At 34.4% G+C, this 16,902-nt stretch overlaps 2 protein-coding genes across 2 annotated transcripts; both read right to left on the bottom strand.

The window, feature by feature from the left end:
- Positions 1 to 250: 250 nt before the first annotated feature.
- Positions 251 to 7,383, bottom strand: LOC148616880 (aquaporin-5-like). The gene is made up of 3 exons (XM_088584028.1): positions 5,229 to 7,383; positions 1,902 to 1,982; positions 251 to 1,302 (listed from the first exon to the last, which is right to left on the bottom strand). The coding sequence occupies exons 1-3, from the start codon at positions 5,853 to 5,855 to the stop codon at positions 1,060 to 1,062; spliced, it is 951 nt and encodes a 316-aa protein (XP_088440154.1). The 5' UTR covers positions 5,856 to 7,383; the 3' UTR covers positions 251 to 1,059.
- Positions 7,384 to 9,138: 1,755 nt separating this feature from the next.
- LOC148616881 (aquaporin AQPAe.a-like) lies at positions 9,139 to 16,600 on the bottom strand. The gene is made up of 4 exons (XM_088584032.1): positions 16,463 to 16,600; positions 14,348 to 14,960; positions 10,658 to 10,738; positions 9,139 to 10,118 (listed from the first exon to the last, which is right to left on the bottom strand). The coding sequence occupies exons 2-4, from the start codon at positions 14,930 to 14,932 to the stop codon at positions 9,870 to 9,872; spliced, it is 915 nt and encodes a 304-aa protein (XP_088440158.1). The 5' UTR covers positions 14,933 to 14,960; positions 16,463 to 16,600; the 3' UTR covers positions 9,139 to 9,869.
- Positions 16,601 to 16,902: the final 302 nt, after the last annotated feature.

Raw genomic sequence — 16,902 nt, forward strand, 5'->3', positions numbered from 1 at the left:
TGTGACCTGGTTTCATGGGCTGAGCCAGAAAATAATAAGGGGGTTTCCAATCTAGAAGATTATATTTATTAAACAGTGATGTTCCAAGCTATCATTTACTGATTTTTGCCAAAATTCTGTCTAGATTTAACATGATTTTCCTTCAAGTTTGGGATGGAACCACCCCTCATCTGCCACCTTGTGTACTAATCGTAAAATCAGAAGCATAGAAAGACTTGTGATGATTATACAAAGAAAGAAAGTCTGTAAATGAACTCTCGAGTAAAACATATTTTTTATTTATTTATTTCAAAAATGGGTGCTATCAAACATTTAATACTTACTTTTCTAAACTCTTCTACATTTTAATATATTAATGAAACAAATGACAATGGAGACATAACATGTATAGACTTATTCTATGTGTATTTTTTGAGTGTATTCTTTTGTGAAGCATGATACATAGCGTGATTGGGATACAAATCACGTTTCTTAAGAATGTTAATCATTTGCTGTTTAAATGGTGTGCAAAATCTATTGAAATAAAAAAAAGTATGTATTGAAATATAGAGATGATTATGTATTTCTATATGAGCTCAACTTGATAACTTGAGAAAAGATGTAAAGTAAATTATAGAGTTATTCAGTGAAGAAACATGAAGCATTCAAATTGCATAAAATGGTGAAAGTTATTGATAACATAAGATAATGAAACAATGATTAATTCAATGGGACATCAAGATATAATAAGAATATTTTGAGAAATCTTGAATTTGAATTGAATATACCACATACAATTACTGCATCCTAACCGGTCTTCCGCATGTTACAACAGACTTCACTTCCTTGTCAAATTGTATTGGAAACAATTGTAAAGAAAAAAATTAATTTTGCCGTAAAATAATGTTTCTTTTGGAAATGTGCATATAATGTATAGTGTTGTTCTTAAAAATGATTACAACCAGAAATATATAAACCTAAGAAAACAAGCGCAATGTTCCATTTAAAACAAATCTCCAGTCATACAATTCCCCAATGTAAACTTATGAGATGTCGTCCTTACTGTCACGTGCATTCAAGTCAAGGATGCATAGCAATAGGTGTATCCGGAGAATGTAGCTCACAAGGAACTTTCTCCTTCTCCTCCACATCCTCTTCGTGTATGATTCTTATCTTCGCTTTCTTGCCAGGATGTTTCTCCGTGTCGTAATCGCTCGCTAGGAGGAATTCCATAGCTTTGTTTAGTGAAGCATTTGCAGCAAAGAGGTTCTCGTACATTAATCCGGCCAGAATCCCACCAAGTAATGGTCCCAACCAGTAGACCTTAAAAAAACAACAGTGATGGTCACCTGTTTGTGCGTGTGTGTTGAGAACTAATAATAATTACCTGCTTTGGTTAAGAGTGTTGAGAAAACTAAATACTGGTAGTTCTAAGGCCAGCCTTGAAAAAAATGGTCAAATTGCTTTTTTCCCTACTCACAACCATTATATTATTTATGAAATTAGCAAATTCGGGATTTTCAACATCAAAATTATTCCAAAAAGGGGAATGGGAAAGATGTTAACAGATAAGAACCGCTTAGGTATAAGGGTCGCGAAAAATTGGACACTTCGAACTGAGTCAACTTTATCCTGTGTCAAACGTTTAATCGCAATCAAATTCTAGTTAGCCGCAAATGATATTGGGTCGAAGGAGTATTTAAAACAAGTCCTTGCATACGAAATGTTAAAGTGATGTATACAAACCTTTTGTGGGAAAAAAATGTTAATTATGTCAAATGCCGGTAAAAATTAGCAAATGATAGCCTGAAAGCCCCTCTTATATGTCCGGATCGAACCGTCTTATACATTTCTGAATCCATCGCTGTATAATTCTGCAGGTGTGGTTCTGGCCAGGTTCAGTTGGCACCTTTTGTACTTACCCAGTGGCTAGTCCAAACTCCCGAAATAACGGCAGCACCAAAACTTCTTGCAGTATTCATCCCAGCTCCAGTCATGGGAACCTTAAACCAACAATATTTACTTTAAATAGTAGTTGCCTATCCATTATACTTAGCCTTCAACAATAGAGAAACTATGCGTGTCATGATGTTTCTTGACATCAGTATTCCTTGATTTACCTGCATTTGTCATTGCTTTATATGCTTGTTAATAAAAAAAGTCCGTATTGTTTACAATTATTTAATACTACTGGATGAAAAACCTTTGCAAGTATCAAGTCAATATTTTCCAGTCAATTCGGTAGACGATTCTTAAAACGATGTTATTTCATTTCAGAACGCAAATTTGTAGCCACATAGAAACCTTGTTAGAAATGGTTAACCAACATTAAGCAATTCCATTAATGCTGGGATTGAAGTATTAGAGGTCTTATCAGTTTGAATTAACGACCTTATACAACTGCTGGACTGTGTTGCACTGATAGTATGATCATTAATTACCAATTAACCCTCAGAGTTAACCACGATTTGTTTGCATCCGACTGAAATGGTTGAAGCATAGGACCGATAGTTCAGATTCTTAAAAATACAATGGGCATTATATATGATACGCTGATATTTATGACCATATGCTTACTGTGTACAGACGGCTATATCGTTGAGGAATACTAGTATGTAAAATGTGTTAATATAATAATGAACAATTGTATTATTTTTCATCTTTTGTGTCCTTTAATTTACGCCCAAACAAATGAATACGACAGAGAGATTGCGCAATGATCGTATTACGAGTTATAGTTTTAGGTCAAAACAAATCAGTGGCGGATCCAGGATTACAAGTTGTTGGTAGAATTTGTGAAAAATCTAAATTTCATGCTAAAAAATTTAATTTCCCAATTTTAGGCGGTGGGGTCGGCGAACTCCCCTTCTGGATCTGCCACTGCAAATTAGGACTTCGATTGGATTGATTTAACTAGAAGGAAGGGTCCACTCTATTGGGCACATATGACGTCCACCTTTCTAGAGATAAATACACTTAAGGAGGTAGACCTAGGGTAAAGGACACAACTCTTAAAAAAATCATTGAAACGTTTGTATTCAGCACTTTACATCAATCTTATGTAAGCATCTAATTAACTTGGATTTATTTTATTCTGCTTCAAACGAAAGCTTGAGAGGCTTCGGTGAAATTAAATATGATGCAAACATATCACTGATTTCACGAGTTATGTCCCTTACCCTAGGTCTACCTCCTTTATCTAGCGATAATGGCCGTTTAAACACAACAACCAAGAGAATTGATTTGCACTTACTAACAACAAAGACAGAGAGGTCGAAATAACCTATGATTACCCATTGACTCAACCAATAAAGTGTAGGGTAACTTGTACATAAATCGTCAATATCAATATAAACCACTCTTTATAAGACAAAATTTACCACAAACTTCTTATCCCATTTAAATTCAATCACACTTCAAAAACTTTATTATGTACACAGATTGGAGAAGTGCAATTTATTAGTTTTCAACAAAAGTTTATGACATTTCCATTTAAACTTTGCCCGGACAGGGGAAGGCGATTACATAATTCTATAATCTTAGTGGCCAAAATGGGTTTATAAGACAAATAACACCTTACTTTGAAGTGTATTTGTATTGCAGTGATTTGTATTGCATGTGCGCCTTCGATAGTAAGAGAAATACATAAAGGGCAATCATTGTCAGAGCGAAAGATCTGAATTTCGAATACCAAGATTTAACAAAAAGGCGGAGACAATACATCAAACAATAAACAGGAACCGAAAGAAAAAAAATTAGAAAACAACCCCCCCCCCCACCCCAAAAAAAAAGAAACAGTTCAAAAAGCAACCAGCGGATTTTCAATCCCCTTAAACAAGCCCGGGAATAAAGACCAGGTGCACCGGATGCTGATTTTTCCTCTGTAAGATCTCTTTCAAAATGATTAGTGAAACATTTTTCCGAACATGCAAACGGCAAAATTTCGCCCCAAATGTTATAGTACATCGTTATAAGCATTAGATCATTTCGATTTCTCTAATATATTTTCGCTGGTTTAAGAATCACTATCTATTTTACAATGGGCTATATATAGCATTGAATGTGTAATTTCATTATTGGTATAAAGCACAGGCCCTTGTGAAGAAAGATAATTGTAAGCTCTACTATTGTCTGACGATCTTACAAATACAAATAGGGCGACATGTTGCTCGTCGCATTTTCAATGTGACGGGGATGATATACTGCATTGTACATTTACATTTAGTTCTTTATTTTCGATCGTGTGAAATGTTAACAGGTCAATAGATCAACTAGAGCAGACGAGTTGTTTACATTTTTTTGTAAATTATGAAACATATGCCCTTGATAATTCAGCGGACCTACTAGTATGCAACATACGCTGTTTTGCTCTTAACAGTAATTTAGTTTTCTGGCATCTTTTTATAGTATTCATTTCTCATTTGTCATAAATCTGATGACGATATTATACATAAAATTATTTTTATCACCAATATTCTATTTTCTGATCAAGATGTTCGTCGCGTTAACGGATATAATAAAAAAAATGCACTAAATTCTCGATGTGACACATAAAAAGTGCCATTTAAGTATGAGACTGCTTGATATATAAATGGGAGGAAAAGAGCAACAAGTTACAATATTTTTTTTAATTTTGTTTATCTTTCAGCGTTTGGGTTGGTTATGTATATAATACTACATGTAGTTATGGTCAGTTATAAAAAGCAAATTATTCATGTTCTAGATTAAATAAACAACAGCATTAAATGATAACAAAGAGAATACAATACACTAATTAGTCGATCGGCAGCAAAATGCCCATTTGAGGGTGCTACATTAATTTCAAGACATATTTCATTACCCACGAAAGTATACAAAAATAAATTTTTTTCACTTATTTCTAGTATACTAGACCAAAAGAATAATATGTCTGTTTCCTGCTACCCTACCTACCCTATCTTTTGTGCCTACCAAATATATTGTTTATGGAATTATGGCTCAAGTACTTAAATCTAGTTGGTTTCTCCGTTAACTCCGTGCTAAATGTTTTTTTTTTCTGAAAAATGAACCTACCCACCCTGCTGGTAAGAGGAAACAATGCTATATATATATATATATATATATATATATATATATATATATATATATATATATATATATATATATATATATATATATATATATATATTTGCCTTACAAAATTTAATTTCGCGAATTTTACTTTACACAGTTTGTCTTGCATAGAAGAGACTTAATTAATTTATACTCACTGCAAACAAGTGACAGAATGTATAGGCTATACCAATAGATAAAGGGAAGGAGCCTCTCAGGTCTTTTCTGTGTTTATCAGAGGCAGCAAACACCGTCAAAACCAATACGAATGTGATGAAGAACTCTACTCCAAAACCCTTTCCACCATTCATTCCATGTTGGAGAACTGTGGCACCAAGGTTCCCTGTATAGTTTGATGGCGTCACACCCTTCAGAAGTCCGGCTCCAATAACAGCACCAACACATTGCCCGACAACATACATTACCGCTCTTGCCAGACTAATACGACGAGTAATAAAAAAGGCCATGGTAACAGATGGATTTAAGTGACCTCCACTTACGTGGCCAAATATCCACACAAGAGTGGCTATTCCGAACCCCACACACAGTGATATTTGGACTATTCTGGCGGCATTGGAAATATGGTGTTCATTATTGTGGTCTTCCCACGCAGTGAATGACCCACAGCCTATCATTACTAACAAAAGAGTTCCTATAAGTTCTGCAATAACTGCTTTCCAGAAGCGGAGAGATTTGATATCATCGACACTTGTTACCATCCTGTACCGTACCCAGAAGTCCTTCCCGAATCCCAAGACTTTCGGGTTTGAATCCTCTGGAGTCATGAGTGGCGTTTTAAATCCAAAATCAGAAAATTTCTGTGGTCATAAAATAATTACTGGCTATCAGTTATCGTCGCGTCCCTCCTCGAACACTGTCCGATCCACGAAAGTAAATACATAAAATATCCTGATATTGGGAAGACCATTTCATAACATATTATACCGTCATTTCCAACAATGTATTATCTCCAAAGTATGGGATAATACATTGGTAGATTAAATAATCAAACTTACTAATAGGAAAATGTTGCCTCCCCATAGAATCACCCTATCCATTTCGAAAATAGACCTGGATCCAATTAATAACTTAGGCTGCATCTAAGTAAGAATTTTTTACGCCGCTATCTGGTTTCTATGGCTCAGTGTGGAGTTCTGTCGTACACTACCCAGGCTAATTTGCTAATGGAAACATGGTTCAATTGATTGATCATATAGGCATTAAAATGCACAAGTGTGAAATTCAAAATGGAATTAATTGCCAAGTGTACATGAACTAGTTTTAATTATAGAATGTTACCATTTATAACGACTACTATATATGCATGGGATTTCTAATTGTTATCTCTGCGATCGTTGCACTCGACAATTGAAGTTCGGTCAGGGTTTAGGCCACACCAACAGAATTTTGCATTTCCTTATTTGTTCTTCCTTGCATTTTGTCGCTCATTGGTCGAAAATCAAAAGTGCCAAATTTCGCGCTTCTTTTTTTCAAATTTGAAAGATGACGGTTTCAAAAGAGAAGTCATTTTTTTGGTATGGTTTAGTTACGAGTCTTCCTCTTCCTGAATTTCTTTTAGTAAGGATAAATGTATCATATTTTGTCGTGTCGTTAGTTTATTAGATTGTTGCCATTCCGTTATATGCTATTATTTAGTTTATTCAAGATTAAAGGGAAAGATCACCTTTGCATTAAGTTGGGCTCTTATGGTAAATCATACACACGTAAACAAAAATAAATAACCTTAAATGCAAAATGTGCGTTTTATAAAAATGCTCAAGGCTATGCAAAGTTCGGAATCCTTAAAATATAAGGGGATAGCCATCTTGCAGAACTCTTCTATCTGAAGGAAGATCATAGCCAGATTTTATTGATTTTTACCGATAGCTTCCGATTGGCTCGTGACGTCACTAAGTCGGTTTGGTACTGATACAAGTACTGCAAATAATATGTAAACAAAGAATATTCCGTAAATATTTCTATGATCATGTTTATCTAATCACCAAAACACGATGACTTGTCAAGCTTACGATTGCATGAATAATAAAAGAGAAATCTTCTGAATTTTTTTTACCAGCAACACGAACATTCTTCGGAAGTAGCCATACGATTTTCCTTACAAATACTTGTCACCTGGCTGCAAATCCCGTTGTTCGTCGATGATGTCTGACATTTGCTTATACATGTTGTGCCTCAATCTCTTCTTCTATTTATTTTGGATTGAAATTGCAGGGGAAAAGCCCCAAATTTGCGATTTCTTCGGACATCGTAATCAATTACCTGTTTACTTTCAGTTTCACTTTACAAACCGACTTCGTGACGTCACAGTTCAACTGGTCATGGTGGCGCCCATAGGCGCGGGAAATTCAAATTTCCTAATTATAAATCTCGGTTTATTAATTAAGAAAAGGATATTAATTTGTTTCAATTACAGATTACTTTCGATATTAATAACGTTCACAACAACATGGTATTTCCCTTTAATATTGGTAGCGGTTATCCCGCTTAATATCACGCCTTCTCTCCTGTTCTAGCATGTATTATTGGTGAGCTTAAGCACCGACCATGGGTTGGGGGAGGGCTGTGAAACACGTGTATTTGCAATATATAAATGATTGGTGTTTTTTAATTTAAAAAAAAAATAAACGTAATGTTTTCTATTTCCCAATTATCTAGGAAAGAAGATTTTCAAATAAATATACATGTATTTGATTTCGGATATTTCCTGAAATATAAATGAAAATTTTGCACTTGGGCAAAAACATTCTTATTCGACCTCATCAAACCTCAGGCTCCATCCCTGCTAGGATAAAAACGGTCGGTGCTATACGATGGTCTAAGATATAGAATCAAGCTTTGTTTCGATTTTAGTGTATGGCCATGAATAGTAAAATGAAAAAAAAAAAATAAAACAGCATTTTAGTACAATTTTTGTCCATTTAATGAATCTGTAATAAATTGTGACATAAAGTCCCTGTGCACTCAGTACTTAACACAGCCTCTTTGTGCACATCAGTACAGTACAGCGGTGGATTTAATTTGTAATTAGGAGTGTTTATTTTCACATCCAGTATATCCGATCCTATAGGATAGCGGAGTGATACATATTGAATCGGGTAGCGGTTATAACTCTGCGAAGGATGCTTTGATTACATTACACATTTAATACAAAAGCGCGAAACTGTACTATTTTGCGTGAAAGGACTGGAGTTTTACCATAACAAAATTTGTCTTGCGCTGCTGTTTTATATGTTGGAATCAGCTTTAATTCGTTCAGTTCAACAACACAAAATTTTCATAATGCTAAAGGGGGCATATGCGTGCTATAGGAATGCATACATGAAGGCATTTAGATTCAGATACTATAAATATTGAGGTGACGGTAGTCGCTTAAATTAGGCAGAAACCATTTGATTTTCGGGGGGGGGGAGGGTATGGATTTTTTACTGAGACAAACTTTTTTTTTCACCTTCAGCAAAAATAACTTAAAAAAAGTATTTTTCACCATCTATTGAAAACAATATTTCCTTTTGTCATCTTACTACTTTTTTCATGTTTTAAGTTAGGCAACATTCACCATCTATTGAAAACAATATTTCCTTTTGTCATCTTACTACTTTTTTCATGTTTTAAGTTAGGCAACAATTTATTTATTTATTTATTTATTTGGCATTTTAGGCAACAATTTATTTTGTTGTCATTTTTATTCTCTCCAGAGGAAAGTCAAGTTGTTTTTTTTCCACATTTTCCAGAAACAAACTTTTTCCAAGAAACCCATAGCCTCCCCCTAGAAAATCAGAGGGTTGCCGCCTTATCTTACATTTTTAAATTAATTATAAACACTTCCATATAATATTTAATTTGCAACACTTGTTTTTATATAATTTTGTTTGTCTGTAACTTATTCACTTTTATTTTTCAGTCATAGTTAATAGTGCTTGGTGTATTTTCTTGTAGTGTTTTTCACATAGTGTATAGTAGAGTCTATATAAGCTAGCGGAGTGATACATAGGTAAATCAGAAAGCGGTTATAGGTCTGCCGAGAATCATGCAAATCAAACCGCAGAGTAGAAAGAACAGTTTTTATTACATGAAACTACTTAAACCTGAATAAGAAAAAAAATCTGTTTGATGCGTGAGTTCTTTTACTTGAATGAGGTTTCTAAGACCCAGTAACCGGAAATAAAGCAGTCTTTGTCTCAGAACTTCTTACAGTTATTGCATCAATTGGTTATTGATAAGTGCTTATTAACGTACCTTCTTTGAAACTAAGTTGCAGTACACTTAAGTACCATAAATGATTGAGAAGACACATTTTCTTATATACAGTTTACGTTTTATTGTGTTATGGATATATTTTTGATGCATGCTTTATGATTAAGGTTACGGCCATAAATATTGAACTTCAGGAACAACCACTATCATTCACCAAGATGAATCACTCATATACAGCGAAACGTGTCTATACCGAACCATGAAAAATCCGAAATTCTAGCTTAACCAAACAATTTTGAAAGACCCTTTATATCAGTTTTATTTATTTCGAATCTTGGTAAACCGAACTGACCAATTCTAAAGTCCAAACGGAGTTCGGTTTGGACAGGTTTCATTTTGTTATAGCAATACACTCTATCATTGGTAAGTTTTTTTTCTAGAGGAGGTATTTGTGGGAAAAACGTTGTTATATTGATCACAAGCACAAATAGTTACTGAAAGTGCTACTTATGATTTTCCTATGAATTTTAAACGATTAATGGCAATGAAATATTCACAAGATTTTAAAATAGTCTTTTGAGGTTTCACTGTGAATGCTCTTGTTTATCTGCTGTGAACATAGGGACGTGTTCTTCCGTTTTATTAAAGATGTCACTTTCGTCAGATCCAGCTATGATTTTTATCTTTTGTTCTTGGGCAGGAAAATCTTCTGTGTCATACTTGCTAGCCAATAAAAACTCCATGATTTTATTTACCGAAGCATTGGCTGCAAATATGTTTTCGTACAGCAGACCGGCTATAGAACCTCCCAAAACCGGCCCGATCCAGTATACCTGAAAAGAATTTAATTTTGAAATTTGTTGCACAAAAATCATGTTTTCTTTAGTTGGTGTTTACAAGTAACATGTAGTGTATTATTCATATAATTGAAATTATGCAACCACGCAAACCGCACTTTTTCTAATTTAATTGCTGCCAATTGAGTACTACTGACTGTACAGTATACTCAACCGTCACAGCATAGGATTCCGAATAGGATAGGCGGTATTTTTATTCCATGCATATGTCAAGGATTTTGCGTCTATATCACAGAAAATACAATAAAAATAGATTAAGACCTGAATTCGATGGTACACATTTCAATACCTAAAGGCTTGAAACGCCACGGATTACCGACTTTAATCGAAATTTTTTATACCGTGTTTATCGCAATGTCAATAGGTACAAAGTGTTTTATTATAAGTCTTCGCGTTTTTATCGATATTTTATTGCTGATGTCAGGTGGTTTGGCTTTAAGAGATGTAGATGTTATAAATGAACAATTGTAAAGTACATGTATAAATACAGACCAACGACAACTAATCCTACTCACCCAGTGATTTTCCCAATTATCCATTGCTACAGCAGGTCCAAAACTTCTGGCAGAATTCATGCTTGACCCTGTCAGCGGAATCTGAAATTAGTTTTATTATATTAATATTTTTCGTGTGTATTGACAAAATACCTTTACTTTGATTTTCCTCATGCTACCAACAGACACCAAGCTCTTAAACCGGTACCTACCCCGTCATTTTGTTATGACGAAGAACTTCCATTTAATTTCGCTAAAATTATGAGATGCATCATACAAATGAAGAAAATTCACAGTTTCCATTGCATTTCATGTGAAAATCATGGGCCAGTCATGATACATAGGCGGTGCATTCCGTGGGGGTTGTGTTACATGCTGGGGTCGTCAGGCTATAATACGGAAAACCTGACCGCAAACCATGATGGTGCACCGTGTGGGGAAAGATGCCACGTTCCTAGCACGTTTAAAGAACCCTGTTGTGGTATTCGATAGGAGTAGGAACTTTGCGCTCCGCCACAGGAGGCTAAATTGCCCGACCCTACCCACCTCTCCCTATTTCCAGTGGCGATCAGAACTTTTCCGACCCCATTATCCTTGTGTCCCATCCCATTTTTCATGTTCATTTTATAATCAATTTCATGTTCATCGCCTGAATATAGCTGAAATATTGTGCTCGGGCGTTAAACCCATCAATAAATCAATCGATCAATCATTACATCATATATTTCAACTATACTTCAAGTGTGGTCCGTGAAATGGTGCGGTAAAGCGTATTCGATATAGGTCTAGGGTGCGATATAGGTTATGCGATATAGGTCTAGGGGTGTGATATAGGGTGTGCGATACAGGGTAAAAGATATTAAAGGTTTAAACAAACGCTTAAAATGCTTATACAAAAAGGTATATTTTAATATAAATACGTGATATGAATATATTGTATTCACGACTCGACAAGGTTATTGCAAATTAAAAAGCTGATAATTTTCTGCAAAATGCAAAAATTATATGATAGCGTGGTGAGAAGAATACCCTTTCTTGAGGTATAATTAGCTTAGTTCATATGACACACAAATTACAAATTAATATGAACACACGGACAACGACCAAAACACTAATTTATTTTACCACGGTTATAATTCTGCCAGTTTCGACAAATGAGGGATCAAAACAAAGGATGCACCCAGTATCACATAAAAACGTCAAATTAAAAATGTACGAACTACGTGTGTCACAATTAGTCACCAAAAACCATTCATCAACATGCAGTACATGCACATGAATGTTATATTTCTAAGGTACATGTATATTGCTCTCCGTCCTCATTTTATTGCTACCAAGAATACCAACACGCGTCTACTGTTAAATAATTTTCCACTCGAAACGTAACGAAATGTTGACAGTTACCCTTGAATACTGAAGTACTATCAAATCATGAAAAGTAAATGATATTATTGTCATTGAATGTTTGGATTATTATCAAAAATCTAGCTTCATATCCCTCCCATTATTCCGCATTCAGTTCAAGTATTGCTTTATTTTTTCAGCTGCAGAAAATTTAAAAGCTGTAAAAGACCTGGTTATTGTATACACATAAAAAAACGTAACTTTTTATCAAAATGAAATATGGGACAAATCGAACCGGTTCGATTTTAAAAAAGAGTATTTTTAAACCTCCTGATTAAGTGTACTTGAGACAACAGTCATAAATTTGTTTTAACTGAGAATCGTTCGATGAACAAATTGTAGAATTGGGTACTTCGACTTAAAAGCAACTACATACCGCTTAGGTAAAATTCGTCCACAAATAGTAAGTAAATATATGTACATGGGGTCTATCGTGTTACCAAAGTCGATATCACTCCATTAACAGTGTATCGATGAATAGACAAATGATGGTTAAGAAAACTGACAACAAAATACACAAGCAAAAAGACACATGAAAATAAAAACAAGAAAAAAATTAAGAAAAAAAAACAAGAAACTATAGGAAAAACACTTGCACTTGATTAGGACCTAGTTTTATGCTGTCAAGAATTGTCACAAGGAAAAAAATACTGATATTGAAGCCCGTACCCTTGACCGAATTTCTAACTGACTTCTAGATAAACATTTGATTGTTTATCAGAACTTTATTTAAGTGTTGTAGTAAACTATCTAGGTTTTGAGAATCCTGATAACTGAACCGTCAATGTATACCTATCAGTCAAACTCAATGATACACGTAGATAATACATGTACTTGTTTTACATACTCATCTTGGTTCACATTCCTCCCCAAAGTGTCTCCGTAAAATCATGAAATTTGATTTGACGGTGGCAACAATTTGACCTCGGATTATCACTGACGTCTTCATGATTTAACCCTAGAATGATATCCTTGGCCAGAAGAGAGACCAAGGGTGCCCACCAGCAAAGCTATTTACCCCCACTCGCCTATACAGAGGCGACATATGTTGACCTTCCATAGCGTTTTTTTTTGGCTCAGCAAACACCTACGTTTGTTTCATTGTCAATCCGCAATGGCAGTGCTAGTGTATACATATGTATAAGGCATTTTATTGTAGTTTCATTTGAAATTTATCTCCGCTTTCTATTACAATTGTGTCTTACCATTCTATTGTCAGTTTAACATTCTTAGTTCTTTCCATCTTAGAGTTATGTTTTGTTCTGCTGTTCTATTGCAGTTTTTTTCTTTTTTTCAATTTATACGTTTTTTTGTGAGTGTAATTGAAGTGGTTTCCAGACAGTTTTCCTTCAAAACACATATTATGTAAATTCGTTTGAATTTCTCATATTCATTAAGCACTGCGTGTAGGATTATGTAGCAGTCTTTTTTTTTTTAAATCAGACAAGAGGTGATTCATGCACGTCGAAAAACCACCGAATTCAGTTTAATTTCTTATTCAGAATCAGTTACAGACCACATAACCAGTGATAGTTTTTCATTTGGTTGTTGCGCTTTTGGGATAAAATTTATATAGTTTATACATGAAATTGGCACTAAGAAAGAGTTATCTTTCTTGATTTTGTTCCATTTCGTTGATTTCATTGGGAGATGAATGTATGAATTTCTAGACAGTGTAGATCTGAATGGAGAAATAATTATATCATTATGCGAAAATATAACATATGTAGACTAAAATAAGCATCGTTTGTTTGGTGGGTTTCCCTTCGCCATTAATCACTTTACCATTAGCAGTGTCTGAATTTTATTTGGACTGTTACTTAAATAAAAGAGTGTTTACTAGTATAAACGATCCATGTTCACCTCATTTAAAGTGTATACGAAAATTAAGCAGCTTGCTGTATTTTCATTATAACAACTGATAATTAACGAACAGTGAAACCGGTTATTTAACCCAACTATTGATAACTATGCATCAGCACCCTGTTACATTCTCACGATGTTTAAAAAGAGACCGGCAAAAATATTGCCTGAAGAAAAAAAAATATTTATACACCATACGCTTCCAGTGTGGATCAACCAACAAATAATCCATTAACAAAATGCCCTTATAGAAAACTGGAACACCATTTAGCACCATGCTCTAGGCTTTTCGTAATAAAAAAAATGTAAGAAAGCCAAAATTATTGTAAACAAACTTTCAAATTTAAGAAAAGTGTATGCTATCGTGCTTTATCATTTATTATTATTGGGGGTAAAATTAATGATCTGGTTGGTACATTTTATAAGAAGATAGTTTTTACTTACAGCAAAAAGATGACACATTGTAACTGAGAGTCCAATTGTCATAGGAGCGGAGCCTTTGAGGTCATTCCTCTTTCCGTCGCATGAAGCAAAAACGGTAAAAACCAGCACAAAAGTTATCATGAATTCCACACCAAATGCTCTGCCCGCTTCCATTTCTTTATGTAATCCAGTAGTTCCTAAGGCACCCCATCTCTCATACGGTGTTACGCCCTTTAAAATAAGGGCACCAAGTATTGCACCGATGCACTGAGCTGCGATATAAAACATCGCTTTTGCAAGACTTATCCGTCTTGTGATGAAGAAACCGGCAGTAACTGCTGGATTGATGTGACCACCACTGACATGACCAATAGCCCAAACTATGGTGGCAACACTAAGTCCAAAACAAAATGCTATCTGAACAACGGGATTATTGTCCGTCGGTTTTTGCGGATCATCCCAGTTCAAGCAAGATCCGCATCCTACAAACACAAGGAGCAACGTACCAATGGCTTCGGCGATTACAGCTCTCCAGAAAAATATAGACTTCAAATCGTCAACGCTTGTAGCCATTCTTAATTTCACGAGTATACTGGAACTACTCATCTAGTCCTGCAGCCTGAAGCATAGCAATCTAAAGCAAAGGAGTAAATCTCAGTCTCACCTGTAAGGAATATCATTTGTGACAAGCGTGTGATAACGTACCTGTCGTTATCTATGCCTTTTATTTACCTTTTTACATAATGGTTTTAAATGTTTGATATGGAGGACCCACTGGTGAAAGGTTTTTGTGTTTCGCTGTGAAATTATTTATTTATCTACTACTGGGCAGTGGTCATCTAACCCTAGTGATCTGGAAATTTTAGGACATTTGGAAGTGTACCATGACATAAGAGACTGATAACTGTGTTTGTTGTACATGAAATGGGTCCCATTTTAGTTGGTCAGTTGTCAATATGCTCTCTAGCCAATGTTAATTATTTGTTACGTAATTAAAGATGACCTTTGCTATGGTGGCTATGGTTTTCTGTTAATACAATTGTGTGCTTGAATGCTCAGGAGTTCGGTATTTATATTTATTTTTCGTAACTTACTTAAGTTCATTTCCTTTTAAATCAGACTGGTCTCAATTGCAAGACATGAAATGAACAGTGATACATGAAGCTCCAACTCAGAAACAATCCATAAAATACACTTCATATTGCATACACAGCAGGGACGGGTCCAGAATTCAAGATTTGGGGGCGTATATAGAGCTAAAGGAATGTGCAGCAATGCAAGAAAATTTTTGGATGTATTTATTTTTTTTTACTCCCATACGGAGGCATACACCGGGTCATGCAATGAACCCGCGTATATAAAGAATTGTGAAGAAACGTTTAAACATGTAAAACTGAACTATAAATTTGTTAACATCCAATACTTTTTAACCAGTCATTCATTTCCTTATTTTACAACATTTGTGTCAAGTCTTCTCTCTAGGTGTGTCGAATGAATTTCAGAAACAAAAAAAAATCTTTAAAAATTAAACGTTTCAAAGGGAAATAGAGAAAAACGCGATATCACCCACAAAACAAACAAACAAACAAACAACAAAGCATCCCCCAGAAAAAAAAACCAAAACAAACAAAACACGAAAACAAAAGAAGAATCCGAGATTCCATCGTACACATAGTAGATCCGCTAAAAAAACGAAAACAGCAAAACAAAACAAAAGACACAAAGAACCGCTACTGAAAAAAAAAACAAAAACAAACAAACAAAGCAGAACTCCCCTTCAATTAATATTAAAGAAATTAAAACAGACGTAGCTTCTAATTTTGTTTATATCATTATACGGAACAGAGAAAAGGAAACAGTTAACTTAGACAAAAATGATAATATACGAATGTCGGACAAGACTTCCTTAATGGTTGGGATGATACATTAGTTATTGTCAGCAAATGCTTGTCATAGAACAATTTCAAAATCCTTCTCTAAAATCTAGTTTATTATTAAAATTGTTTAGTTAAGTTTTGCGCTCTTTTTTTTAAATTTTGTTTTCTAGATAATTTTTTAAAATGCAAATTTTAGTTATATTCACTTCATACGATAAAAAAAAAACAAATACAAAGTTTGAAAATATTTGTAAATTACCTTGCATGTTTGTTGTAATCCCGGAACGCCTTTGAAATGCTCAGTATTTGCGCAGAAAAAATGGATCACGTTTTAAATGCAGCTTCTCAATCAAAAATAAAATTATACATTTCGTAACAAGTAAAAATCATCAAACTTTACCACAATTTGACATTAGTATTTGACATTTGTAATTTGCCTTTGGGGTTTCTTATTTAAATTAAAAAACGGAGACAAAAATGTTATACATCTAGGAGGCGTTGGTATTTATTACAGTGAAACCTGTCTAAACTGAACCCTGTTTCAACTAAAAAAAAACTGTTGAGACAGGTGTCCGCTTTACCAAGGTAGAAAATACATTTTTATTGATAATAAAGAGAATTTAAGAAGCGTGTGTTTTCGACAGGTTTTCGGATTATTCAAAGTTCAGTATAGACAGCGATTTCACTGTAAGCTGAAAT

Source organism: Perna viridis, chromosome 5, assembly GCF_037379345.1.
Source record: "Perna viridis isolate PV_CMFRI_1.1 ecotype Kerala chromosome 5, ASM3737934v1, whole genome shotgun sequence".
Classification (NCBI taxonomy): domain Eukaryota; kingdom Metazoa; phylum Mollusca; class Bivalvia; order Mytilida; family Mytilidae; genus Perna; species Perna viridis.

Coding starts and splice junctions, on each gene's coding strand:
- LOC148616881 (XM_088584032.1), bottom strand. CDS start 14,932: ATGAGTAGTTCCAGTATACTCGTGAAATTAAGAATGGCTACAAGCGTT. Junction 10,739..14,347: donor CAATGTGTCATCTTTTTGCT/GTAAGTAAAAAC, acceptor AACTAATTTCAG/ATTCCGCTGACAGGGTCAAG. Junction 10,119..10,657: donor ATAATTGGGAAAATCACTGG/GTGAGTAGGATT, acceptor AATTCTTTTCAG/GTATACTGGATCGGGCCGGT.
- LOC148616880 (XM_088584028.1), bottom strand. CDS start 5,855: ATGACTCCAGAGGATTCAAACCCGAAAGTCTTGGGATTCGGGAAGGAC. Junction 1,983..5,228: donor CATTCTGTCACTTGTTTGCA/GTGAGTATAAAT, acceptor TGTTGGTTTAAG/GTTCCCATGACTGGAGCTGG. Junction 1,303..1,901: donor GAGTTTGGACTAGCCACTGG/GTAAGTACAAAA, acceptor TGTTTTTTTAAG/GTCTACTGGTTGGGACCATT.